The sequence below is a fragment of the Dermacentor andersoni genome, chromosome 2, assembly GCF_023375885.2.
Source record: "Dermacentor andersoni chromosome 2, qqDerAnde1_hic_scaffold, whole genome shotgun sequence".
Classification (NCBI taxonomy): Eukaryota; Metazoa; Arthropoda; class Arachnida; order Ixodida; family Ixodidae; genus Dermacentor; species Dermacentor andersoni.
The window spans coordinates 117,425,207-117,453,031 of record NC_092815.1 but is presented as its reverse complement, the minus strand read 5'-3'; the positions used below and the strand labels follow the sequence as shown (position 1 = coordinate 117,453,031).

Here is a 27,825-nt window from a genome sequence, read left to right as displayed (position 1 = left end):
TAGATGAAATCCTCGATTCCTTTAGAACGAGTGTGTACTCCTTACTTACAGTTAAACAGTTAACGAGCTTTGAGCAGACGCTGTTAAATTTATTTTAGCTCGTGGGAACTCGAAGGTACCTTTTTTCTTGCTTATGCTAAACTCACGCTCACGACGACAAACGCTCTTCGATATTGCCGAAGCGTACTTTACCGATGCAGCTTTTTGTTTATTCCTTTTGGGCGTCCCTTTCAGTCAAGGGAGCCGGGCCGTTGCGCTGCGAGTGGTCGAAGCGATGACCTCGATCGTGCACATGCTCCCCGCACACCCTGCAGCAGCGCCGCCCGTGGGCACACAGAGGCGGCGGCACGCACACTTATCGTCGGGCGCGTGCGCGCATCCCGGCGCAGTGAGCGAACCGTCAACTTGTACTTCTCGACATGCCTTTATTATTTACGACCTGCCGTGGAATTTGTGTTGCGCAGGCTTGTTGAGCGGGAAAAGTAAAACGGACAGATAGGAAGGAGTCTGTTGGGTCGCACGAGTCATGCACCGCGGAGTTGCTCCATCCGCGGCGCGCTGTGTGCTACAGAAGTCACGAGGACCACGGAGAGTTTTATTGGGCTTGTTATCGAAGCCCCCGTTTCGCGCAGCGGCTTTTCTTCTCTTTTCCTTCTCTTTTTTTTTTTCAAGGGCGGCCATGAGAAGTCGGGGTTGGCGGGGTTTCGCTTCTCGCGGTGCATGCTGGGCAGGGTGCGCGGGGGGGGGGCTTTTCTTCAACTGCTCCGTGTCCGGTCTCCTCCGCACGGCTATCCGACTACCGCTTGGCGTCGCAACGCGCACGGATGTGTCGGTACACCCTCCAGAGCCACCTGTCTCAACTCCCCCCATCCCCGAGCCGGCTTCAGTCCTTGATAAAGCACCGACATGACGCCAGATTGCTGCGGACAGCGTCTTTCTCGCGAGGTCTCCGTTTCTGTGCGAGATGGTCGATAAGAAGGACCACTGTAGATTCTGTGGTTATGCAAGAGGAACAGGAACAACAACAACAAAAAAAAAAACTGTCTTGCGCATACCCTCACAGCTTTCTTTCTTTTTTTTTTGGCGTTGGTTTTGCACACATGATCTTTTTTTCCATGTCCGACGAGTGCTTGCTACTTTAAGCGTATACTAAAATTCCGATAGCAAAAAAGGCGCGAGCTATGATCGCAGGGAAAAAGCGGCTTCCCTCTTATACGTGGCCGTTTTTCCCAATTCGTGGCAGAGTGGCTGGAAATCTGCGGAGATGTACCGCGCTGTCCGGCGGAGAGCTTTTAAAGTTTACAAGCATAAATCCATCTTGAGCTCGGCGCTTTGGCGCTTCCGCGATACCAATACAGCACTAATGACACAAGTTCAGCTGGAAACAAATCTTCAGGTGCCACGTTTTTCTCCGATAGCCCTCTTCTTGAATTATTAAAAATAGTGGATTTGAGATAAAATTATAACTTTGGTTGACAATAAGCTTGATTGAGTGTTGTAGAATTGATATTTCTAACTGAGAACTGTTGCTGACCACGCCTTTGTGCTGTCTGTAAGAGGCCTCAAATATTCTCAAGGTATTTTATGTAGTAGCTTTTCGTTTGGGGTTTCTTATCCCGTTTCTGAATGAAGAAAAAAAAAGAATCACTGCATTGCTCTAGTTATACTATTCGAATTCAATTCCACAATTTCATAGTTCGTCTCATTTTCCGTGCATATGTGTCGGGATTTCTTGCGATTACTAGAGCCAGTGCAAGAATAGATCAATTTGACCGCGTTCAACTAACATGCACATCGGTTTTTGTTGTCGGCGCCATGATGTGAGTGTAGTCTTCGGCGCTTTCCCGCTGCACTTGGGTTCCAAACAACATGGAAGGGAATGCCGAAGCCAATGACACTGTGTGTCTTTTTTAGTGACTTTTAGGGGAAAGTATAGGATGTTGTGCCTGATCCCAACCACACTCATATTGTAGAATATATCTTATTCGCACCTCCCTGCATCTTGATATCGAGGGGCGCGTTTTTCTCGTGGTACAGACACAGCACGCTTCTTACCACGTATAGTTGTTACGCCAGCCCCCACTAAGGACTAAGAGATACCACCGGCGTGCTTTGCCGTGCATAGCGATGGCATATAGTGAAACTCGTCGCGAAACTCGTCTATAATTTGCCTGTCTTGTCGTCCACGTGTCTACGCAGGAGATTCGCTCAGCTTTGCCTTCTTCATAAGACTTATCAGCAACAGTCCTCGCTCAGCGAGCTCGTCAACATGCCTGCGTACGGGTCCTCCCGAGCTGCACCGGCATAATAACGTTGAGCCCCCTCCCTATCATACTAAAACATAGTTTGACTTACTTACGCCACATACTATACTGGCAACCGGAACTGCCCAACCACTGATGTCGTATCAGCCAGCAGCCGACTGCTTAAAAAAAAAAAATCATTCTTAATTCTTTCTTTTTTTTACTGTGAATAGCCTACGTGATTGACAATTACTGCTCTGAGGGCATTTATTATTTTTTTTTTCTAGTGAATGCCATTACCACTATATACCAACTGCTATGTATAGTACGTATCCTATTTTTGCGTATCATTAGCTAAACATTTGTTTCTTCAACTTTCTTCTGTATTGAAACCGTTCCCATCTACAATGCTCTGGTCGTTCGAGGGTTTTGAAAATAAATAAATAAATAAATAAATAAATAAATAAATAAATAAATAAATAAATAAATAAATAAATAAATAAACAAATAAATACCAGACATGGTACCAAAATTTCAATGCTGAAGTATTCCTGCAATTACTGTGTCGGTTAAAGCCTCGCCCTCCGCCCCTAGTCATTCTTCTTTTTTTTTTTTTTTTGCTGCAGGAAGCATATAGCTGTTGCGTAGAGGATAGGGACCTACTTCCCGAGAAGAGTTTATTTGTTTACTTACAAATTATCGATTAATTCCAAGCTAAGTTATTCTGGACGAACGTCGTGCCGTAAGAGCCCAATGCCGCCCATATACAACGGTCCGATATGATCATATACAAACCGATGTGATTAAATCAAGTTACTGGCACCAGGGGATGCGTTTTTTTTTTCAATGGGCACAAGTTCTCAAGCTCGCGGTAATATTCTGCGACGCTCTTTGGCCATTATTGGCCCTTGCTCCTCCTCCTCCACCTCCTAATAATAATAATAATAATAATAATAATAATAATAATAATAATAATAATAATAATAATAACAATAATCACCGCTACCATCATCATCATCATCATCATTCTGCAACATACGGCGCAACTTTCTATCGCCCATCGTCCGATTTATTATTCTTGACCCCACGAATGCAGTTTCAACGGAAGTAACGCTATTTGTTACTTTAAATTAAAATCTACCTAGCCCTTAAAGTACATTAGAGAGTTTACGGGATGCATATCGCCAACCATATCGTAGAATAGAACGATTCTACTGATTATTATAGAAACGACGAGGCGGAAGCACCTTGCGAACGGTTAATTCAGTCGACTTACCGAAGTCCCGCTTGCAGTACTTTCTCTGGTTGATTCTCTTTGTCGTCGTTTTGCATTTCGAGCATTGTTCTGGGCAAACACAAAAGAACAGCACACTGTGAATCTCGTTGGACACATATTTGTGTCTTGGCTCGATGGTACTAACGATCGAAGCTCGTTCACCAGAGAGCCGCATTTACAAAAAAAAAAAAAAAAAAAGAAAGAGACATATACAAACACGCATTTATAAAAATATTTTCACGCGAGAACTGCTCGCACGAGCAGATGAGAGCCAATTTGGGATGTTTGACATTATGCTGGCGAAGGTGACTAGCCAATGCCAAAGAAGGAAAAGCTTATGAAGGAAAAGCTTTGTGAATCATCCCCAGAACTATACGCATTTTGACAACACATTTTGCTTCAAAGGCGGATGTGATACGAAAAGAGTACCAAATCTTAAATTCTTCGATTCTCTGTGGCAAACTTTCCATTTCTTTTTGCGGTTTTCTTAAGGTCATCTTCACAGCACCCGAAACAAAAGACTTTCACAGAGTAAAGAGGTACGAGTCCTGTGTGTACAATCTCTTTTACGTAGTCCACCTTCATCCGCGCTGTTGTGATGATGAACACTTACGAACTTTATACAATTCAATTGTATTGTAGCATTTCGTCAATTTAGACGCTGAATGTTACGTATGGAGAACGCGTGTAGTTGTTATCTTACTTTTTATACAGGGTGTTCAAAATTAAGTTTTATGGTTTTCTTAAAATTAGGAGTTGGGAGGCATGCGAAGACCACCTGTGCAAACAAGTTATGTGGCTAGTGGGACACAAAATAAAGATGATAATTATCGCTATCAGCAGCCCAATTAACTAAAATTGAACAATTAACTTTTTGTTGACTGCAGTAAGTGGGTATGTTTGTATTGAAAATTTAGAAGCAGTCGTGTTTATACACAGTATCAGTTGGAAGAATTCTTCTATCGTGCCTGTGCTCCTAGATATCCGACTCCAAATTTTAATTGTCGTTCGCATGATTACGCATGCAAGAGAGTGAGGATCGGCGCAAAGCTCCTCCTTGATGTGACGCGGCTGTTGCATGCGGCGTTTAGTCTGACAACGCGGCGGAGGCATTGGCAACGATGATAACTGTGTCCCTTCCCGTCTCGGCCGGCGAAATAAAAAAAATATCGAAGAACCCGGAACCACTGTTGTAACACGCGACCGCACAGCCTGTAACGATGGCGGCATCTGCCATGTCGAGATAATGGCGCGAGCGGAAACCGGAGGGCAGTGCGCGTGCGTAGTGGTGACTAGACGCGTAAGCATGGTCCGTGCCTGGGCTACGCAAATAAAGTCACTGCTGATTTCTAGCTATTGTCAGCTTTATTGAAATCAAGAGCAACAAATGCACGGCGCACTGCGCTGTCATATCTTGATTTCACCAGCCGAGAGAAGGGGAACAGTTTTCATCTTTGCCCATGCCTCCGCCCTGTTGTAAGGCTACACGCCGTACGCATCACATCAGGGAGGAGCTTTGCGCCGATCCTCACTCTCTTGCATGCGTAATCATGCGAACAGCAATTAAAATTTGCAGTCGGATGTCTCGGAGCACAGACACGCTATAGATCATTCTTCCAACTGATACTCTGTAGGAACACGACTGCTTCTAACTTTTCAATACAAACATACCCACTTAATGCAGTTAAGAAAAAGTTGATTATTGAATTTTAGTTAATTGGGCTGTTGACAGCGATACTAATCATCTCACTTTCTGTCCCCCTGGCCACGTAACTTATTTGAAGGAGGTCTTTTCGTGCCTCCCAGTGCCTAATTTTAAGAAAACCATGAAGTTTAATTTTGAACACCTGGGATAAAGAATGAACAGAGAGTCCACAATACAGTCCTTATAAGGACTCTCGCTGTCAGGCACGTCAAGGGCGAACAGTATTGCTCTCTCCGCTGTCGCAAATAACATTTCCTGTTCCATTTCTAAACGTCCCGGAGAAACGTAAGCGAAAAGCGGAGCGAAAGCACACATACCAGGTCCTCCAGATGCCATAACTGAATGGTCCACCGCAGGTATCTCTGCGAAGTAGAAGTTTCGGAATAAAATGAGTACAAAAAGCATTTGCAACTTGTTCCACTTGCTGTTATAGGCGTCAGACATTTGCGGCAAAAGGAAGAAACAACCACGAGGCTGGCGCGATAAAACAAAACCTTAGTCTGGGCAAGGACAAACGTACGAACCTTAGTCTAGACAAGGACAAAGGTGCGAGGCATAAATAAAACACACACACATGGGCAGAAGTTCTCGCGTGTGTTGTTGTTGACGCCTGCATGTGTGTTTTATTTGTGCTGTGTCCTCCAGTCCTCATCTTTTATGTCCTCGTTCACGTATTCATTAAAGGCCGCTGCGTGCTCTGCGCAGTTGTTGCCTGCGTCTGCTATACGTGTAGCTAGTAGCGCATGAGGACATGCTGCGTGTTGTTTTACGGAAGGTACAAAAGGAAAGTACTTGGCTATTTAGCGGCGGGCTTTAGCAATTACAACTCAAATACTTCAACCTTGGCAAAGCCATCGCAGCGTGAATAAAACAGACACAAGAAATACGACACCAGACATCACGGACTTGTGTCGTCTTTGTTATGTCTGCTTTATTCGCGCTACGATAGCTTTACCAAGAAACAACCAAATAGCCCAAGAACAAGTTATTTTGACTTCAACTTTGGTTGGATTTAAACTAGAGCAGTGAACGCATCTTCAATTCCCATGCGCACAATCGTTTTTACAGCTTGAAATCACTCCTGAATAGATTATAGGGAAACTGGCCGAACAAGGTCTGACTTTCGCACATGTGTGCTGTGTTTACACATCGCTGACATTTGAAGTAGTATAACCATATTATATATTTTGACATATGTGTTTATTGGCATAGGTATATATTGACATATATGTAAGTTGTGGTAAACGGTATATCGCCGCAGCTATAATTCAGGGGTGGGGGAGGGGGGCTCATAACCCCTTAACCTTCTCCCTTATTACGGCGCTGAGGCCAACTAAGAGCGAAATAATTAAGGATCTCAGTATAACAGTCTTGTTTACATGCACTTTCGCGTCGTTATTTCTTTCTTGTTTTTCTCATTGTAATCTGCCCAAACACGGTAACGTACGTAGCTTAACGTATAATGTTTATAGCGAATTACTGTTCCTGCCCTTCTGAAGAAACCGTTGAACTAAGTAGACTTTGGGCGCCGTGTTCAATCGTGTATCTCACAAGACCGATACACAGGCTGCCCTGTCACTGACACAACCTAGCTCACGATCGAACCTGTATGTTCCTGCTAAAGTATGCTCGATCATGCTCGCGCGTCCAGTCTGCGCGCACCGCTGATTCGAGGCGCTCACGCGCGTCTCCCAGATTCTGCTTATTCCCTCCCGACGATGGCTAACTTCTTGAGCTGCAGGCACTCCAGTGCCACAGTGGGATTTGCCGGCTCATTTGCCTCGGATATCTCGCCACTGGCTCTTATGCGGCTATGCCCAAGTGCACTCAAATTGAAGGAGAGACGGCAAGAAAAAGTATCGATAAGAAAAAAAAAATGAAGCAGCACTCCCAAAACAGGGGGGAGTGGGGAGACGCGTCTAACAGGCGACGAGACCGGCCGGTTGGCCGGTCGGCGAGCAAGCAGCCAGGCAGGCCGCGGCATTCCTCGGGAGTGGCTGGCGGGTTCCATAATAGTTGCGCATAGCGAATCGCGCGGCTAACGTAGATTTATGGGTTTCTTTTTCCTCCCGCTCTCTTTCGCCTCCTTGTTCGTTCACTCCCCGAGCTTCTCGGTCGCAGCTCTCGCGTCGTTTAGTGCGCCTGCGGATAGCCAGAAGTGTAACGCTCTCAAGTCTTCCATATATACGTTACCTACATAGAAGCAGCGCGGGAGCTGTATGCCGAAAAAGGAAGGGAAGGGGGCCAGAAATTTAGGAGGAGGAGAAGTGGGGAAGGAGGCGAAACTCCGGAAAACGGCGCGGGGAACGTGATTGATACGGATTTCGGCAAATTTGCTGAATACCTTCAAACATCCCGCGCCCGAAAGCATACTGGTGCTCGCCGCCACCGCTGCTCGCCTATACTTTTTATATCTCGTGTCCGTTTTCTTCTTTTATTATGCCTTAATTTTCTTTCTTAGTAATAGAAAATAGCGGCGAGGGTCGGCGGGCGGCGGCGATGCAGTCTCGGCTGTTTACCGTGACGTGTTTATGTGTTGGCGCGTTTATACGCGGGTGAAAGAAGGCAAGGTACAAAGGTAGAGCGGAGGGGGGTGGTAGCGAACGGTCTGCATTTGCCGTCTGCTTTCTGCGATCTCACTGCGTGTCTGCCTCGCTTGCTTTCCATAATGTTAACGCTGGCGAGAACAAGAAAAAAAAAAAGATAACGTAAGCGTAATGTGGAAAGATAGAACGTGTAACATTCGGGAAAGGATTTTCGAGAGGGGGGAGGTGGTGCTGAAAGCGGGGAGGAAAGCACCGCAAGAAAGAATAAGGAAAGTTTAAGGACGTCTAGGCCTAACGTGTTTGCCTTTTACGCCTCCTTTTATTCCTTTCCTTTCCTAGACCAAAGTGGTCGGGCGGTCGGTATGGCAGCGCACGACGCCGAGCGCGGTCGAACCGGTGGTTCGCATTATGTACGGCACGCCAGTGACGGCACCCACGCCTCCCCGTCTCCTCCCGATTTCTGTTCTCCCATCTACTCCCCCACCATATACATTTCCTTCCCCTCCACCCACTCCCCACCTAAAGTTATTCCCCCCCCCCCCTCGTTTCCTTTATATTTTTTTTTCGGCAGAGGCGAGATCCCGCTGTGTGAAATTTCAGGACACTTTGGTTTTGCCCGTGACAGAGGAGAAATCAACAAAAGGAAAAAAAATGTACATATAATGACCTATGATGCGAGGAATGGCGGGGGAGACGAGGTAATGGAGCGGGAACGACTCGAGAGTGGCCGCGGTGGTATTCCCTGCCTATCGTGCGGACGCGTGTGGCGACAATCTCATATTTTTTTTTTTTTTTACTGGCCGTCCCTCAGGTCTGCGTTATTCCTCCGCGTTCGAGCACTCCTGTTGCTCGTTGTACTCATTCGCTTCGGCCATTCCTCCTCTGTCACCCCACTCCCCCCTCCCTTCTTTCTAAAAAAAATTTTGAGCTCCGTTCCACCACATTCCGTTGCTTTGAAAATACAGCGTAATGCATGAATGATGGTCGATGATGGCATGCCATCGTGTTCATTCTAAGTGCGTGAAAAATAAATCCATGGCACGCTACTCTCCATACTATACTCTAAATAAACTGAGGAAAAGTGTTGTAGGTGGCAAATACCTACCTGTTAGGCTTAAATGGACTTTCCAGTGCGAGGAAACGCATTACGTCGCTGCTGTGTGCCCAACGAGAAGCTAATGTGATGCACCATTAAATAGTTCCTACGTATGAACGTGCGCATGGAAAATTTCTTATGAATATTAGTCATGCATGTCACTTTGTCTCGAAGGGATGCGAGTGCATGGGCCGATCTTGCATGACCATGAATTGTTCGAGGTTTAAGCCAGTGGTCGTTTAATTATTTGGCCATATCAGGAGAATGTACGACAGGTACATCGACATGAAAAAGGGGAGATTGAAGTTCAAAGACGAAGCAAACGGGGTTCTTGGCACTGGAAAAGATACCAGAGCACCTCAGAAGGCGTTCTCAAAGCTTAACTTAAGAGAATCCAGAGAAACTGCAGCACTGCATTAAAAAATATTTTTAAAGAAGGAAATGAGTTAAAGGATCAGTAATGGCATTTATTACATTGTGTATACGGAAAATCCGTGCATATTTTAAGTTCGTAAGATTTAGACAATCATAAGTCAATTTATGACGAAAATGATTTTACTTTGGGCAGCTAAGACGGCAGATTTTCACATCATCTTAAGGGTTCGGCTGCGAAGTGAGGCACAACAGCCACTGCCAGCCATCGCGCGTGAGCTTCCTACTCGTGCGAACACTGCAGAGAGAGCAAGACAAAAACAAAAGGTACGGAAAAGGGGTACGTGGCTCACTGATGCATGGCGCAATGGGCGACCGGCTCTGCTGGTATCCCTTGGCACAGCGGTTGCACGTGGTACCGGTGACGCCGTCCTTGCAGGGGCACTGGCCCGTGGTCTGGTTGCAGGTGCGCCCCGAGGCGCCCACCGGGTGGCAGTCACACGCTGCGAGTGCGTACGTGTAAGGTTACTCAACTGAGCATTTTGCAAAAGCGCTGTCGGCTGCTCGCACTCTGCGTGGAGCCTTCTGCATTAACGTCGTATGAAAACAAATCGCTGGGTCCTTTTGTCGGTCCATGCAATATGACTTTGTTGAGACAGGTTACGTGAACAGAAGTGCATGACAGATAGATAGATAGATAGATAGATAGATAGATAGATAGATAGATAGATAGATAGATAGATAGATAGATAGATAGATAGATAGATAGATAGATAGATAGATAGATAGATAGATAGATAGATAGATAGATAGATAGATAGATAGATAGATAGATAGATAGATAGATAGATAGATAGATAGATAGATAGATAGATAGATAGATAGAGATTTGAGAAAGACGGAAAGGTCAGCCTTGAGGAGTTTTGTCTCTTACCTGTTACTCTGCGAATGGGAGGGAGGGAAGAAGAGAGCAGAAAAGAAAGAGAGACGGCAGGGATGCTAACAAGATAAGCGACTGGTTGCCTAGACTACGCTGGAGGAAGGCAAAAGGAGAAGGTTTTTTTTACATTTACGGTTACCATTTACGACGATTGACTAACAAGACGTCGGGCGAAGATTCAGCGAGCCAGGCGCCTTACAGGTACGACGTTTCTTTTTTGAGGACCTGGCTATTACCCTTTCACTACGGTGGTCGGAAGCCGAAAGCATCGTCACGAGCCTTATGCTCATCCAAGTGTAGCAAGCCATATGAATGATGCTACAGGCCATATCGAAAAGCCTGGGGCCTTGCAAGCGCAACAAAGCTTCATAAAGCCGGCACGTTTGATTCTCCACAACTCGGAATCAACTTCAGCGAATTCAGGAATAATGGCTGACGGCGTAGCCGAGACCAAGAAACCTCGCCTAGAAGACAGCAAATACGATGATACAACACCGAATTATGAGCTAAGTGATGAAGAAGAGATGGGTCAAGATGCACCATTTACTTTGGTCACGTATAAGAAAAAGCGAGCAGAAGGCATTCCGATCGTCTTTCGCCCAACAAGCGAAGGTACTACTTTTTGGCAAGTAAATCCAAACCGAGTTTCTGCCGAAATAGTTTCCGCTGCCAGAGAAACAGTACAGTCTTTCAGGACGAGCAGAGAGGAATGGTTCTATCACGCACAAAAACAGCTGTATTGCCCTTCACTCGGAGGCAGTTAAAAAATTTCACCCTTACTCTGGAAGGACACCCTCTAATGATTGTCACACAGCATCGATTTCTTGGCATAATACTTGATAGGAAGCTATCCTGGACACCCCACATAAAAAAACTCGATAACGAGGTCAATGCCATAGTGACTGCACTTCGCAGACTCGCAGGCACATCATGGGGCGAATCGGTATCGTCCATGCTGACTGTTCATAATGCATTAATACGACAAAAATTGCGTATTCCGCGCCCACCTTATACGGACTTTCCCACACGTCAGAAGAGCGACTTCAAAGACTTTTAGCTAGAGGACTACGCATATGTCTAGGAGTTCCACGAGCGACTTTTAGCTCTCTTGTAATAGCTGAGGCTCGCCAATCACCATTTCCAGTTATGCGAACTACAGAAACATGCCGGCATTATTTCCGTCTTCAAACCCAGCATAAAAACCACCCATTGACTCTAGACATAATGAAACGAGATAGAAGTCATGTTCATATAGAAATTCGAGGAAATCTTCACATATTGCCAAGAAATGAATTTTGGAACTCGATCGGACGTCGAATATCCTCCATGGCTGTTTACATTTCCAGAAATCGAATTGTCAGTAGACGGGATATTCAGAAAAAGAGACATGTTCATTCAAGCTGCTCAACAGCTAGCACTTTGCCAGATATATATGCGGTATTCAGGATACACACACGTCTATACAGATGGCTCCAGTACATCAACCTTTTCAACTTCATCATTCATTATACCGCACCTCAAAAGAATCATTTAAGTTATCTCGTGCGACTTCTTCCACAACGGCTGAACTGTTCGCAATCCTATGTGCGATAAAATTTATATTGTCAGCAAGAGATGCGCAAAAATGGGTAATTTTCAGCGATTCACAGGCGGCTCTAACATCACTCTGCAGCACAAAAGGGAAAACATTCAGTGAAGTATAATATATGAGACACTTAAAAACCTCACAAAGGCAAGCGCAGCGAAACATGCAATAATATTTCAGTGGATACCAGGGCATTGTAGCATTCCTGGCAACACAGCAGCCGATGAAGCAACACGACAGGCACACCTCAAAGATGATATGGTTCCGCTTCCGATATCAAAGAATGGGTTACGTCGCATTATAAGGACAACGTCTTTCGAAATAGCGAACATTGTTTAACTGCGCGAACAAACGGACCACAAAGACAGCATGGGACATGGACGGGCGCAGTCCCTGCGCCCGTCCATGTCCTATGTTGTCTTTGTGGTCCGTTTGTTCGCGCAGTTAAACAATGTTCGATAATATGTACCAACTCGACTAACAACAAGTTCTTCTAATCTTTCTAAATGTGTAGAAACACTTGGTTTGACCAGAATTCCAAGAGCTCGGACTGGAATTCTGGTCAAACCAAGTGTTGCTACACATTTTGAAAGATTAGAAGAACTTGTTGTTGGGCGAGTTGGTACATATTGATCCGTTCATCGAATTCAAGTTTTGATCATCATTAGACAGAACTATAGAAACCCTTATTCATCGTTTAAGGCTAGGCACTGCCTACACAAAGCATTTCTTACACAAAATTGGCCGTGCGGAAACCCCCGACTGCGATTGTGGATTTGTAGACGAAAATATACATCACCTCCTTCTATATTACCCATGTCACAACACACCAAGATGCCGACGTAAATCAACCCTAATTAAATTAGACTACAAACCTTTCAGTTTAAAGAAACTTGGGTCCTTGGCCAACAACGTCTTTGCAGAAGAGCGCTTTAACAGCACTAAAGACTTTTCTTGAAGACAGCGGCATTGTTGGACGTTATTAACGCTTTTATTGTTCTTTTCATTTCATTGTCGCTGTATATATGCATGTATTTGTGAATTATGTTATGTTGACTGTTTTGTTGTGACTATACGTGATAATGCATTTACACGATGAATGTACCACCCGCTGACTAGAGACTCTGTCATTAGGCGACAGTATCGTTTGTATTTTTGAGACTTTTATCTACATAATTGTGGAGACATTTACGCTGCGAAGCTCCGTGACGGGTACGGGGAACGTCCACCTCCACCAAATTAATGTTACGTGTAGCTGACGTACGAGTCTATTTACAATATATTTACACGTAGACAAACGGTGGCAATGATGGCGACGCTATATCAAGCGGTGGCCACGTCGTCTTCCTTCTCCTCAGTGCAGCCACACTGTGGCGGCTGTTCCGTAGCAATATTGTATGTACCATGTGTTTATTACGTCATAGTCTTTCTGTGAAAACGTTGCGTGATAAGTCCTGGTGCTTCTGTGAAAAGATTATTTCATATGTAACCTTGAACCCTGTATGTTGTATGATGGAACCATTCAAGAGATAAGGAGTAGCCGGCGCCTTAAATTGTGCGTCAACATCTCCTTATATCATATCAATAAAAAACAAAAAAAAGAATACGAAGGTGAGAGAGAGAGAAGGGGGAAGCAAAGACGCGGTAGAGAAAGAAAAGGAAAGAGAGCACATCATGATGACAGAACACACATGCGACGTGCACACATGTCCTATAAGCAGTTCGTATGTTATACAACTGTCAGGAGTAGAGCCCAGCTGCAAGTAAAACGAAGATAACTGCAAGACAGTTCCGTACACAGATAATTTGAGATACAAGTATATGTATTATAACCTGGCAATGAAACATCCTTCCGGCTCTCATAATATTCCGCCATCGCGGCCTATCACATCTTCAATATCATCGCGTCGAGGACTCCGAAACCGCAAAGTTTTGAGAAGGACTAGGAGTAGTGCTAGAAGTGCGCCGTCAGCGTGCGATCCGTGTGGCAGGAACGCTGGTAGCATAGAATGTTCTAACGTGCGGACACCGCGGCAACCGAAGGCTGCTTTAGATGGACCGTTTTCTGCATGTGATCTGCTCTACATGAGGCGCGTGAATGTACGCGCAACGGTATGTCACTTACCGATGAACAGTATCTAAAGATTCTAAGCGTGCAGCCCTTCATGGTTACCGCCGTCGACCACAGCTGAACAATGAAGTCATCAAAACTACGCTAAGCAGGGTATACGCGTGAATAAATCTTAACAAAATGCATTGCTGGGCTAGTTTTGTATCTTTTGTGAGCAAGTTCATCACGGCTGGCTATTATGGCGAAAGCCTTAGACGGCTCATGGGACGAAAAATCCGATGTTCCGCGTTGCGCTGTCCGGCGTTATGGCACCAAAATTCATAGGGAGTCGAACCCTTGACCTTTGGTGAGAGTCGAACCCACTGCCTGTGGTGTTAATTAAGGCGAAATTCGTTAAGACATTCGTCCTTTAGTGGGAGTCGAACCCACGACTGTTGGCGTTAATTAGGGCGAATTAGACCATCAATTTCTTTATAAGAAAGCGTCAAGCCGAGGCGAAGAAGAAGCGTGTACACGAACTGTGGCGTTAATTAAGGAATATTAAATTAGGGTGCAGTTAATTAAGATATGGCTAATTAAGGCATTTGAACCCACGACCTTTGGTGGGAGTCGAACCAACTTGGAGATATGGGCGAGCCACCCATATCTCCAAGTTGGATTCCAGTTGACACTGTGGAGGTCAAGAGTCGAACCCACGACATTTAGTATTAATTATGGCGAAGTTCATTAAGGCATTCGAACCAGTCGAACCCCCGACCTGTGGGGTTGTGGGGTTAATTAAGACGCAGTTAATTAAGATATAGGTAGGTCATTAAGCCATTCCTATTCATGACATTTTGTGGGAGTCGAACCCATGACATTTCGTGTTAAATAAAGAGAAGTTGATTACGGCAATCGAACCTACGACATTTGGTGGGAGAAAACAAGTAATAGGAAGTAAGAACGCATTAGAATGAAAGTATCAAGTAATGAATGTCTCGTGAGTTTTCACGTTTTCGCCTACATCCTCTTTAGCGTATGCTAAAGTAACTGTCAAGTTTTACAGAAGCCCCATTTGGACGCAATCGTCGACTGGTCTGTTGCAGCGCTCGCCTCTATGATCAGATAGATCGCTCCTGGACTGCCGATGGCTTCACCACGCGTGAAAAAGTACCAAGGGAAAGCAGGTTTACGGGGGCACCGAGCTTTGTAGATGTAGGCCCATATTATTCGGAAATGTTCTTGCCAATTATTTAGGAGGATATATTTCCACTCTTCAGTTAGTAGGATCACTAAAACACACGGTTTCCACGTGAGTCGATTGTGTATTAAATTACTGACGACTGTGATCTCTACAGTCGTAGTTACTTGGAAGATAAACTTATGAACAAAGTATGTTCGTAGACAAAGCCGTAATTGTCACTTATAGCAATGGATCCAGTGTCCATCTTTCTGAAATGATACAGCGTTCACCATTCCGAGCCGAACTTAAAAAATTGTTCACTCGTAGCATTCAATGACAATGATTTTTCAGCAAGTGTAGGCGACCGATGACAAGCTGACACGCCTCCAAACAGCTTTGTGAATTCGATTTGTGCTCAACTGACTCCAGGTTTGGGTATCACGTATAGCTGAAGGGCTTTAGTGAGACGAAGTGCGCAGTTACGCCCTCAGAAAAGTCGCAATGTCTTGTCGCAGCGCCAATGACTCAGCATTGAATATTCGTAACGTTGAACGAATCGCTAAAGCGGAACCGTAGTGCAGGAAAAAGTCACTGGAACGTTCGGCGAAATTATGCGGAATATTCACAGACATTGAAGGCCACAACGTCGAGCAGAATCCAGTTACTCGCATTTTATTCAGGCACCTTTCTTTCGTGCTTTCACTCCCTCGTAGTAGCTCAGGGGATCTGCGTTTGCAGCCCTTCCACGACTGCTCTCTGGCTCTAACTGCGTGCGCGGTTTTTATAGGCCTAGGACCTTCAGCGCAACAACCATGTAAAAAAAAAGAGAAAGAAAGAAAGAAAGAAAGAAAGGAAGAAAGAAAGAAAAGAAGGAAGCTCTAGCTGGAAGGGTTCGCGGAAGCCGCAGGTTGCTTTCGATCAGCCGCGATGCACAGCGGGGCGCTCTCCCAGGGCGCGTGCACGCGCTTCGCATCCCCGCGCACGTCCATACCTGTCTCCTCGGGAGCGGGCTAACAAGACCGTAAAGCTTCGTGCCGGCCCACCGGCCGGCTGCTCCGCAGGCCGCTCCCGGATAGCAGTGGGGGGAGCATGGACTCGGCTGTCGTAACTTCAAATTTAGGGGGCCCGCACTTTTCCGTGGGCCCCGCTTTACACACGCGTGCCGCGTGTACTCGGAATACGCAGCAGCCCAGTTCTTACGCGGGGCGCAGGTCTGACGGTTAACTGTCTTCTGTGCTATAGCGCTGTCCCCTCGGGATGGTTCGCGCGACGCGTCTAAACCACGTGGCGAGGCGGCATGGTGTTTCTTTCTTCTTTTTTTTCTGCGTTTACCTATACGCTTGGCGCTTGACCCCAGGGGGCTCTATTGCATGCCCTCTTTGCCCCACCTCTTCGAAGTGTAAGAGACGAAAGAGATGACCGGTATCTCCCCCCCCCCCCCCCCCCACCTTGTCTCTCTTGCGAGTCAGTGCCGGAGAAACGGTCACTTTCTCCGCGAGTGCAGATACTTGTCGAGTTGATAGCGAGGCTGGAAACACCGTGGCGGAGGTATCGCGTCCCTTAGTTTGGTGTATGTGTTGTTTTCATCTATTTCCACGCCGGTCTCTCTTTCTCTTTCGAAGAACGAGTCTTGGAATCACCGTTCGCATAGTTCTGGAGCGTGACGTCTCTGATGCTGCCCGATCGCTTAGCTGCGAATAAATAGCTGCGCCGGACGCTACGGCATGAGGTCATAACAATATTTGAAACTTACCAATGGTTTCCAAGTCACTGCAGGATTATCCTCAATGAACGGGCCAATGAAGCTGCCCGTTCAGCCCATATTCAAGACCGCCATGTAACAATACCACTTTCTAGAACTGACGCAGCACGAAAGCTCCGCCTGCTTGCTCGCCAGTGCACTATGTCGCAATGGAATGAGCCACATTTCAGGAATTCCCGACTATACTCCCTGGATCCCACATTAAGCCTTCGAGTCCAATCAGAGCTTCGCCGTGGAGACGCCACGCTTTTGTATCAACTGCGGTTGGGCGTTGCTTTTACCAAAGCCTGCGCGTTCCGCATAGGGGTGGCCGACACAGCAACCTACGGCCATGAAGAATCGATTGGCCCAATTTTGTGCGACTGGCCACAGTACAGTCCGCAGAGGGAATCCCTTCGTCACGAACTCAACCAGCTGGACGACCGACCACTATCATAAGAAGAAATTCTACACCATCGACAGGATCTAACGTCACATAACAAGGCCGTGCAAGCGCTACTACACTTCTTCAGATCTACCGGCCTTTGGGAACGTCTCTAACTGGAACGCCCTTCGTGTGCGTCTCTCTCTCTGTGAATATTTTAAATTTTTATTTTTAAAATTTTTAATCCTCTTTCGTGTGTCCTCTTTCTAACCCCTATATCCCAACCCCAGTGTAGGGTAGCAAACCGGAGACAAATATCTGGTTAACCTTCCTGCCTTTCCTTTTCATTTCTCTCTCTATTTCTCTGCTGCGGGTGACAGTACATAATCGATCTATAGGTAATCAAAACTTCTGGAATAATATTGATATCGACCTGTGCGCCACCTGTTTTATAGCTGGCTGGAATAAAGACCCAAGATGACGACATTAAAACTTATTTTATTTTTCGAATTATATTGCGTGCTGTTGAACGTTGTATAATTGCGTTCAAGGGGAGGTTTCTTTCTTACCTCTTTCCCGGAGAGTTCACGCAAGCCCATATTGCCTCAGTAAGCACACCACCAGAAAAGCCATACTGAACCGACACACATAACCGTCGTCGTCGCCAAACAACCGTGTCTTCTCTTTGAATCAGAACTATAGCACAGTGCTGTGCTATGGAAAATACAGGACGCAGTAACGGGGACACATACGCGGCCTTTGACACACAACCATCTAGATTTACTGCAGAGATCGCTCTACCTATAAGCAACGCTTAAGGAATCAAACAATCAGAGATAAGAAACACGTACACAGTGGACTTGCAAACAAGGTTAAAGAACACGCAGATATCCCACGCAATCTTAGAATCTATCAATTAAAATGATGAACCTTGTTTTAATTGGCGAGGTAGCAGCAGTGGCACATGATCCGAGCCCAGCCTTGTCGCCTGTAGCTGTTAGCTGTCCGTGTCACGTGAGTACGAAAGCAATGTTGATGAGAGGTGTGCGCACAGATACGTACGACACATATCTAAGTACATTTAAGCCTTCATACACGTTGTGTCACAGTGGCACATCCATTCTTAGGAATTGACCAAAAATGGTCATATATATATATATATATATATTAACGAGAAGAGAGGGGGTTAACCGAGGGTCCCGATTTTGATTAGTCATATCATGAGAAGCCAACAGACACTGACACCAAGGACAACATAGGGGATATTACTTGTGCTTAATAAATGAAATAAAGAAACAATAAATTAATGGAAATTAAAGTGGATGAAAAAACAACTTGCCGCAGGTGAGAACCGAACCCAAAGTGGATGGAGAAACAGCGCCGCGGTAGCTCAATTGGTAGAGCATCGCACGCGAAATGCGAAGGTTGTGGGTTCGGTTCCCACGTGCGGCAAGTTGTTTTTTCATCCACTTTAATTTCCATTTTTTTATCGTTTCTTTATTTCATTTATTAAGCACAAGTAATATCCCCTATGTTGTTCTTGGTGTCAGCGTCTGTTGGCTTCTCATGATATATATATATATATATATATATATATATATATATATATATATATATATATATATATATATATATATATATATATATGTATGTATGTATGTATGTATGTACACCCAGTCGTTTTTGTTTGCTCGTTTTGTTTCAGGAGGATACTCAGTGACCTAAGTCTGTACAGCAGCCGGTAGATACTTGTATATTCAGGCACATACGCAGTGCCGCGAGTTGTTTATATCAGGTGTCCTTTCTTTAGCTGCAACAGATCTTCGAAAATTGCCTGTGGCAGATAGCATAGTTCTAACCTTTGAGCTCAATTACTCGATGAGGTAGCCATTACTTCTGCGAGAAATAAAGGTGCTTAATTGAATGATTAAAATCATTACACAAATGATTTTTTTATATAATTATATTACGGCAGACATTTCAGTTTGCGAATTTTAGCCGGTGAGTTCGCAAGGCGCATCCAGTGGGACCGATTTGTTCAGTAGAGCACCAGTTTGCGATATATTAATTTTCAAAGTGTCCGACGAAATGCGTTGACGTTCCAGTTAACTTTGTGCTTTAATGCATAAAGAAGCGTTTTCTTCAAGAAGTGGAAGAACAGGCCATTTTTACAGCAAGTTTGACGTCGCATATTTCGAAACCGATGCCATCCCTAGAATCCGTTCCAAGTCAATATGCCTTCCAAACTAACTCGTTATCATTGATAGATTGAAATATGTGCTGTAAAGTAATTAATGAGAAAGTAAGTTAGTGTAATTGTGTTAATAATTTAATTAAGCATTTTTATTTCTCGTAGACGTAATGACCGTCTCATCGGGTAATTCAGCTGAAGGGTTATAATTGTGCGATTTGCCACAGGCAACTAAAAAAATATGGGTGCAGCTAAAAAAAAAAAAATGAAGAAACCACACCCTATATATATCCAAAAATATGTCCGGTGAACAAACGATAACGAACGCCAAACCCTTGCTAGACATTCTTCGCCCCCTTCGCCAACAGTTCGCCAACACACACACGCACACACGTATATATATATATCTATATATATATACGGACGGAAATCGAAAACTAGCATATTTGACGCACGGGCTCAGCCTATACGCGGGAGGCAATGTCCACAACCTTAATTTTGTAACCCGCGTCCATTTCGCGTGCGTCATGACACTCGACGATGCGAAGGTTGCGAACGACCCGCGGCGGTTCGACGCACTGCCATTGGGCTCGCATCCGCTAATAGCGTAGCGGGTCGGAATAAACATTGACGCGCGCTTCGAGCCAGTCGCGGAAGGACCCATCGCGGCATCGTGCAGCAGCGGCCACTCCCGGAATAGAGGAGTGACTTGCTATTTCCGAACGCGGGCCGAAGGCCCCTCACATTCGATAAACAAACTCTCGGACGTCGTCACCCCCGATGAAAAGGCCCTCGAGCCTTCCACGGCGCGATCCTTCGTCGTGGGTGTGTGCCGCGGCATGCCCGAGTTGTGCGGTTTCGAATCCGTGAGACGACCGGCGGTTGGCACGGCTCCCACTGAATTCGGTTACCCGGAGCTGAAAGTTACGGGACCCAAGCCTTAGGAAAAGCTTTTCCGTTCCTTCTGTTCGCGTAAGCCGTCTTCTGTGTTGGAATGCCGATGTTTGTTTTACTGAAGGAAATGAAGAAACGACAAAGAAATAATAATACAGTATGTGCGGTCTTACCAGCAAAAGGGATAAACGCGAGCGGCGGTGCGTATTGGCGTGAAGTCTGTATCGCTTCTTTATCGCCGCGTCCCCGACGGTGAGATATACTCAGGCAGTTCTGAAGAAGCACGTATTCCCTATACACTCTCCCACAAGCGCCGTCGCAGACTGGCCGTCGCCTCAGCGACCGTGTCGGCGTCATGTCGATTGCAATCCTGAGTGGCGGACGTCCGAGCGCTGGACAATGAAGAAATGCTCGTACGTGTAAGAGAAGCGAGTCATCAGCTCCAGCATGTGTTCGGGCGCTGCTCGCGAAACAAGCGGTTCGCGTCGTAAGAGGAGACGTAAGGGAAGGACCCATCGATGAAGAGTCACGGAAACGACTAAATTAACAGCGTCAAAAAAGACAGGGCTGGTAACGTGAAGGCACAGGCGTAATAATGGGAAGGTGACGGCGACTAGACATAGGAGACGAATGCGATTAATGTGGTTGACTCTCACGTGTGTCTTTCACGCCTGTTCTTCCCGCTTCGCGTTTCTACGGGCTCATTCGGGTAACTTCCTCAAGGACAGAATTCAATATCGCAAGGAAGTTAATATATGCTTCCGAACGCCTGCTGTGACACATTATTCTCTTTTTCTTTGATAAAGTAAAAGAAAAGATATGAAAGAGTTCACTGCTTTCTCGGTTCGTTGTCGGTAGGCATGAAAATACTTTGAGAGGACGTCGGCCCGATGTGTAAACCCTTTGCTTGGAGCATGGTATACAGGCGCGATCGGGAAAGAAGACAAACAAGCACGGGCAGAGATGCGGGGGCAAGAAAACAAGCAATAGCATACGTTAGAACGGGGCTTAGCTGCAACGAAGTTGGCAGCCACGTCCTCCCACCACCGCCCCTGTTCAAACAACCACTGTCCCGCCATCATCCACCAGAGACGAGATCGCGACGACAACGTGCAGAGCTGTAGGTGGAAGTACGTGCAGACTCGGGCGGCGTTCGCCGTGCAGCCCGAAGAGATGCGCACGGTCCCCGCCCTCTCCCTCTTTCAAACATCGGCACCCGCGAAGACCTCAGCGGCGGAGGAAACGGCAACCGACGAAACACACAGAGACACACGCACAACTGACACGCAGCTCGGCACGCTGGAGGTGACAGAAGCGTAAATAGCCTGGGCAGCTGCGTTGGCATGCACGCTTGCTCCCCAAGCCGCCTCCGCACCTTTCGTCCCTTTTCCTTTTTAAATATGGCCCTCTCCGTCAATCCAAACGCGCGGCATCCGGACCCAGCCCTCGGCTTCCAAGTGTGCTAGCGGGTTGGGGGGGGGGGGGGAGGTTACACAGGGGTCCCGAGAGAAGAGCCAGCGACAACGGGCAACGACGTGCCGTGCGCGAGCAACGCATCCTTAGAAGAAGAGGAGGAGAGGAGGAGGCTCACTGGGGTTCAGGAATTTCTTTTCACGGGGACACGCACGGGGGTTTCTTCTTCTCCTGGGGGTCCGGGGGGGTATCCCGTGCTCGGCAGCGGCTCCCACGGCCGTCGCTGGCTCTTTCTGGTATCCGGCGCCAATTTATGCTGCCCGGCAAAAGAGGTGTCGCCGCGTGGGGCCCCCCGAGAGAGAGAGGGGTGCCGCCGATGGCCCTCGGCGCACTTCGCGTCCAATGCGCGGGACCTCGCCCACGCCGGCGTGACGTCGCATATATTGTTATCGTAGCTGTCAGCTGTGCCATATGGCTTTTGCGGGGAACGCCGCCACAAAAGGACGCGAGGAATCGGCCGCTAGTCACACGCTTCAATTTATACTCGCGCGCCCGAGAAACCGAGGGCCAAGTAGTGCCGACGATCGGACGACGTTTCCCGCGATGCGTCTCGGCAATATGCGCGTACGGGAGCTTCAGGCACGCCGAGTTTAGCACGGGGAAACATAAAGCGGGCTCTATGTGTGTGTGGAGGGAGCTCTTGTGACCGTCTCCATATGGTTTATGCTAACAGCTGAGTAATTGCGGTATTCGCTAATGACGGGCAAGTGTTATTTTGTGTGTCCGCTGTTTTCTGCAGGCACATCGTGATGCTATTATACGTGCGGGCAATATATGGCTGACTTGAACACGCGGATCATGTCTTGAGAACCGGTGGAGAAATCTGAAAATGTCACGCCTGCGGGCTTCCTGAATAAGCGCCGTAGGAAACATAACCCGTTTCCGTGCACTGCGCTGGTTCGTTGCTGTCACCGTTGATGCCCCTCTTCCGACTCTGAGCAGTTGTTTTAAAGTTAATAGCTTTCTCACGCTGTTACGCCAGTTTTAGAAGTTGGCAGTCAATGGTGGTTGAACTTTCACCGCTGGTATAAAGGCGCCCATGCAAAGGGTGTGTGCTCTCCAACGCCTACTATTACAGCTATTTGAGGCGTACGTGCTCTCGCGCGAGAGCTTTGGGGCGTCTCAAGGTTTACAGGCCGCCTTCCACGGCAGCACTAGCGTCCTATATATATATAGAGAGAAAACACACATAGTGACGAATCGGCTTATACGTGTAGCTATGAACCTATACAACCGCTGCGTATGTGCTGGTTAGCGGCTTTTGTTTCTACGAAATTATGCAATGAAAGAACAAACGCTACCAAAATATCCTCACTGCGACAAATATAAATAAGACTTGAAGTCCATCATTCCTTTAATCGAAAGAATTGCTTACAGAAGCGTTCAGCTATTCGCTTAATTGACTATCGTCGTGGCTCGCGTACATAAGTGTTTTGTGTGTGTGTGTGTGTGTGTGTGTGTGTTTTATTCGCTGCTACCACTCTACAGCTGTCATACGCGCTACCCTTGCTGTGCAGAGCAAAGACGAAACAATCAGGAGCACCCAGTACAAAGGTTCTTATTTTTTAACAATTTATTAAATTCTTTTTCTCGTCCTCTATCTTTCTGAATGGAAGATTCGGCCTCAACCTTGCAGTCTCTGAACTGCACAATCAATTGAATGAAATTGGATTTTAAAGAAACAAACAATTCGAAATGCCGGGCCTCATATGCGTTTTTTGTCAGCTGTGCAATAATCACATTAGTGGTATTATGTCAAAAGGCTCGTCATCGCTATTACAGTGGCAGTTTGAGTGGCAACTGTGAGTGGCAGTATTGGCAGCGTGAAACAATGCTTCCGTTGCGCGTCGCGAAGACCGTCTTGGTAGTTGACGGGCACACGAATGGTTGAGACCGTTTTCATAGCTTAAGCGATAAGGTGCAATGAATAGAACCGAGCGAAGGCAAGTGGACTCCCCTTTGTTGTCATTCTCTTGTCACGTTGCTTGAACACTTATGCATGTACAAATTCCAAGCTCGACGCTCGTTTTCCTTGCATTTGTTTCTTTCCGCGGGGCGCTCCCGGTGGCCTGCCGCGTACGCCATGCTTCTTCGGGGACGAGAGGAGGTGACGCAGCGTTAACATTGACACGAGCATAGAATTCGAATCACGTGATTTCAAGAAGAGAGATGCAAAGAAAGCAAACAAAAAAAAAAAAACCAAATACAGAGAAGTCAATGAGACGGGGCTTCGGTTTGCTACCCTAAACAAGTTGGAGGATTGTGGGTGTACAGAAAGAGGGACAAAAGGAAAAGGAACATTAGATGCCTTTACATGCGCGTGAGCACATCACGTATGTAAGTGCTTGCCACGACTTTCAGAAAATGAACCAGCCTAGATAATGATAGGATGCACATTCGAAACATAAGTGCAAGAATTTTAGTCAGGAAGGCATCTGTTATATTTCTGCTGATTAGACATACTCATTCGCTTGTTTCGTTCTCCACAGCGTGTAAATCTGAGAGGTCGCGTGACTGCTTCCTCCTCTCTTCTCTATCCTTCCCAATGAAAAATCTGCATCGTTTAAGTGAATGAGAGAGAGAGAGAGAATGTCGTTAACTTTCGTCTGCATTCTGGAAGTCCAGTAGCATTCCTTTGCCTGTTTGAAAAACTTGCGTTCAGAGTCTTCTGAGGCGTGGCCAGCTACGCTTCACCCATTTAGGCTTCTTATAAGTATACGTTCTAACAGGTGCACAAGGCTTGAAAGAAGTTCCTGCAATGCGACCATTATGTACTTGATAATGTAATTTCTCTATTGTGTGCTCACATCAGTGAAGACAAATAGCGCAAGGGTGAAGACTGACACGAATGTGAGACTGGTAGTATCCAATAGGGAACTTTTACGACTTGGCCATGTGACCGTTGCGAGCTCCCGTCAGCAGCTAGTCTGAGGCTATATATGGTGAGCTCCAGTACGTACACCCGTGTTAAACAGTAGAAAAAGTGCGTTTCCCGAAGTCCCAGGGAAAAGTACCTAACATATAGTTAGCCGACCAGACAGTGAGTGTCTGACGTAAAAGGCAACTTTGGTCAAAATTGGGTTTTCATTTTCTTTTAGTCGAACTGCAACCATCAGACTCTAGCCAACAGATATGGGCGTTTCAATAGATCAGACGCTCCAATGAGATCGCATTGCTATAAATGCTCTGGGATAATATTTGGGCTCACGCGTATGTTATGTTCGAACGTCGGTATAGCAAACACTAATTACAAGTTCTCCGCGCACTCTCTGAACGGTCGACTACTTCATAAAGTACCGTCCCAGAAGTATGCGATTTATTCTGTACTTTAAGCGGCTTTAAATGCCTTCATTAAGGTATGCAGATCTTAACGTCGACCCCGAACAAAGGCATGTCCTCGAGGCTGAAATACCGCTGTCGGACTCCTGACTTCAGGTCAGCACACAAGAACAATCAACGAGCTTGTCCGTGCGGCACGTATGCAAATTTTTTTCTCCTGGAATGACATATGCTGATGCATCTGCACCGTCACCTACCTCGGCAAGACGACCGGGTAACCACTAAATACTATGCGGCATAGAAAAAGATGATCGTCTGTCTGTCTGTCTTTTTTTTTTCAGACTTTGGGCAACTACTGCAAAGAAAACTGCTTCCATGCGATGGCAAGATTTGCTTCTCCATCGTTAAGCTGCCAGCTTACTTATGATTTAACACTAATTTAACTTTAATTTTGACAGGAGCATCAATCAATAACAACATTTCCTTGTCATAACCCCGTCCTTTAAACGATTCGCGTAGTTCACTCGCATTTTCGTCAGAGTATAAACATGCTGGTCGCAGATTTACATCACGATTTCTTACAGCCATGCATTTCCTCCAAATGCTGTGGAGTTCGAGGAGAAAGAGCATATGTCATAAGTTATAATTAAACAATGCCATGTACTGTCAAGGACAATTCTTTTTTAATCTTTACTAAAGTGACATCCCGAAAGAAGACCGCATCTCCAAGAAACCAGAAATGTTGATCCTATTTTTTTTTTTTTTGCATCGACAGTTAGTCCTCCATGTCTCGCTCGAAAGTTCGGAAAGAAAAAAAAACATATAGTGCATCAGCGAAAACCGGCTTTATGTGGAAACAGCAAGGATCGCTCTTCGCCGCATTCGTTTTCCCGAGAACTTGCGGCCTGGAAAACGCGTACGGCGGCCCGAGATGGCGGTAGTGATGGCTGACTCATTTCAGCACGAAAAAGCTTTGGCGCGAGCCGCGCTACTCCGAAAGTGCGCCTCCTCGAACGTGCCACCTGTGCAGTACGTGCCCATACTTTCGGGCCCCGCTATTGGCGAAATGAAAGCCGCGGTCTCTGTCCCTTATTGCTGCTTCCCATTTCCCACGTCTGAATATTGAAACGGGTTTACCCTCCTCCCCCCTCCCTCCCCCCAAACCCCGGTGTGTGCGTAGGAATGTTTACCTATATATGAATCTCACGGGTAGAAAATATATTTGTTATCATTTTGAGGAGTAAGATATACCTTTCTGCAGCGAATCCATACCTGAAATATATTTTTCCAACAACATCTTCAGAGCACGTGCGCATCCAAACGCCATTTCTGGAAAGATGCGCATAGTTGTGCGTGTACTCCTGGTCGCAATCTTGTTTGGCGCATATGTCAAAGGTATGCTAGCCGTTTTGGAATCGACCGACCTGAACCCATTCGCGTGCCGAACGTGCGCGCCCTTGCACGTGGTTCGGGTTCAGTTTGGAACGCAGACTGACCCCATTTTTGCTGCAGGAAGATATCATCTTGTCATGCGGAATATTATGTAGGAACAAGTTGAGGTTGCAGGTGAAGGACAGGACACTTCAAAATTAAATTATGGGGTTTTACTTGCCAAAACCACCTTCTGATTATGAGGCACGCCGTAGTGGAGGACTCCGGAACTTTCGATCACCTGGGGCATCGAAATGCGGCCGCCGTGGCCGGGATTCGATCCCGCGACCTCGTGCTCAGCAGCCCAACACCATAGCCACTCAGCAACCATGGCGGGTAACCGGACACTTCGTCACAAAATATATATCTCAGATTCATTGAAACAAATGCGCTATAGTTCGAAATTAACGCGAAGGCGGATATAGACGTGAACACTGTTGCTTTTGTGAGATCTCAGGCCACCTGACGAAGGTTTTTTCTGGTTATACGGAATACCGAAATGGAACGCACAGCTGTTGGAGGTCAGCATAGAGTGTTCTTCGAGCTATACGCTGTGCTTATCATAAGAAAACCAAAGATGAAGCCAGTGTTAAGAAGCAGGCGTTGCTATTGATTAAGTGATCGTCACTGCCGTAACAAAGTCATTGTTAACGAACAGTGGAAAGAATATGGACCCGGAGCTTTTGTTGCGACGTCCTTACTCATCCTCTGATGCACTTGAGATGGCTTTCTTGTCCAGAACTGACTCACGGTTCACAATATCGCGGACCCGTCCGCACTTGCTCCCTCCCTCTCGGTAAGCATATGAGGCCCATTCTCCTCCTCTGTGTACCTACAGAGCATCGCTCAACGCGGGTGCTGGTCCGTGATGCGCATGCACGATGCATCCCGAATCGAAATCCTCCGCCCAATCGACCCCTGCCACCTTTCTTACCTTTCTTTTTTTTTTCGGCACGTGGGACCCAGCCTTTGTGCTTACCCACGTGCACAGTGAGCACGTCTCAAACGTACGACTGCTCTTTACAGGCATTCAAAGCAGTCACACGAAGTGCACCAGTCGCCTTTCCTTCTCCGTACGCCGCGCAACGAAATTAGCGCCCCGAAATGGCCTCTTTTTTCGGGCATTCTTGCCTCATTCACCGAGTGTTAGATGCAGAATAATGACAAACTCGCTTCTTTCTTGTTGGTCAGTCGCCTTCGTGGACGCCTCTTGCAATAAATCTCACGCGTTTCCCATTCCTCCTCATCGACTAGGCGTCCTCGTCTTGCCCCTATAGCGACTTGAATGTATACAGAGTGTCTTCTTCCGGCAAAGCTTCGGGAAGATGTGTGAGTCCCTGCCCAGGCTGCGTCTCGCACCGTGACTCCCTGTTTCCTCGAACCCGCCGTCCGAGCGGCTGCCCGCGGTTGGCGCTGCCACAATGGATCGCACAGT

The 27,825-nt window shown here is 46.5% G+C and overlaps 1 protein-coding gene across 1 annotated transcript in view; it reads right to left on the bottom strand.

The window, feature by feature from the left end:
• LOC126541330 (netrin-1-like) overlaps positions 1-27,825 on the bottom strand; it is a 176,784-nt gene that overhangs the window by 12,625 nt on the left and 136,334 nt on the right. Inside the window, exons 3-5 of the mRNA XM_050188077.3 lie at positions 9,592-9,741; positions 5,542-5,586; positions 3,520-3,588 (exon numbers count right to left, since the gene is read on the bottom strand). Coding sequence (XP_050044034.1) covers positions 3,520-3,588; positions 5,542-5,586; positions 9,592-9,741 — 264 coding nt within the window. The remainder of the gene's footprint in view (positions 1-3,519; positions 3,589-5,541; positions 5,587-9,591; positions 9,742-27,825) is intronic.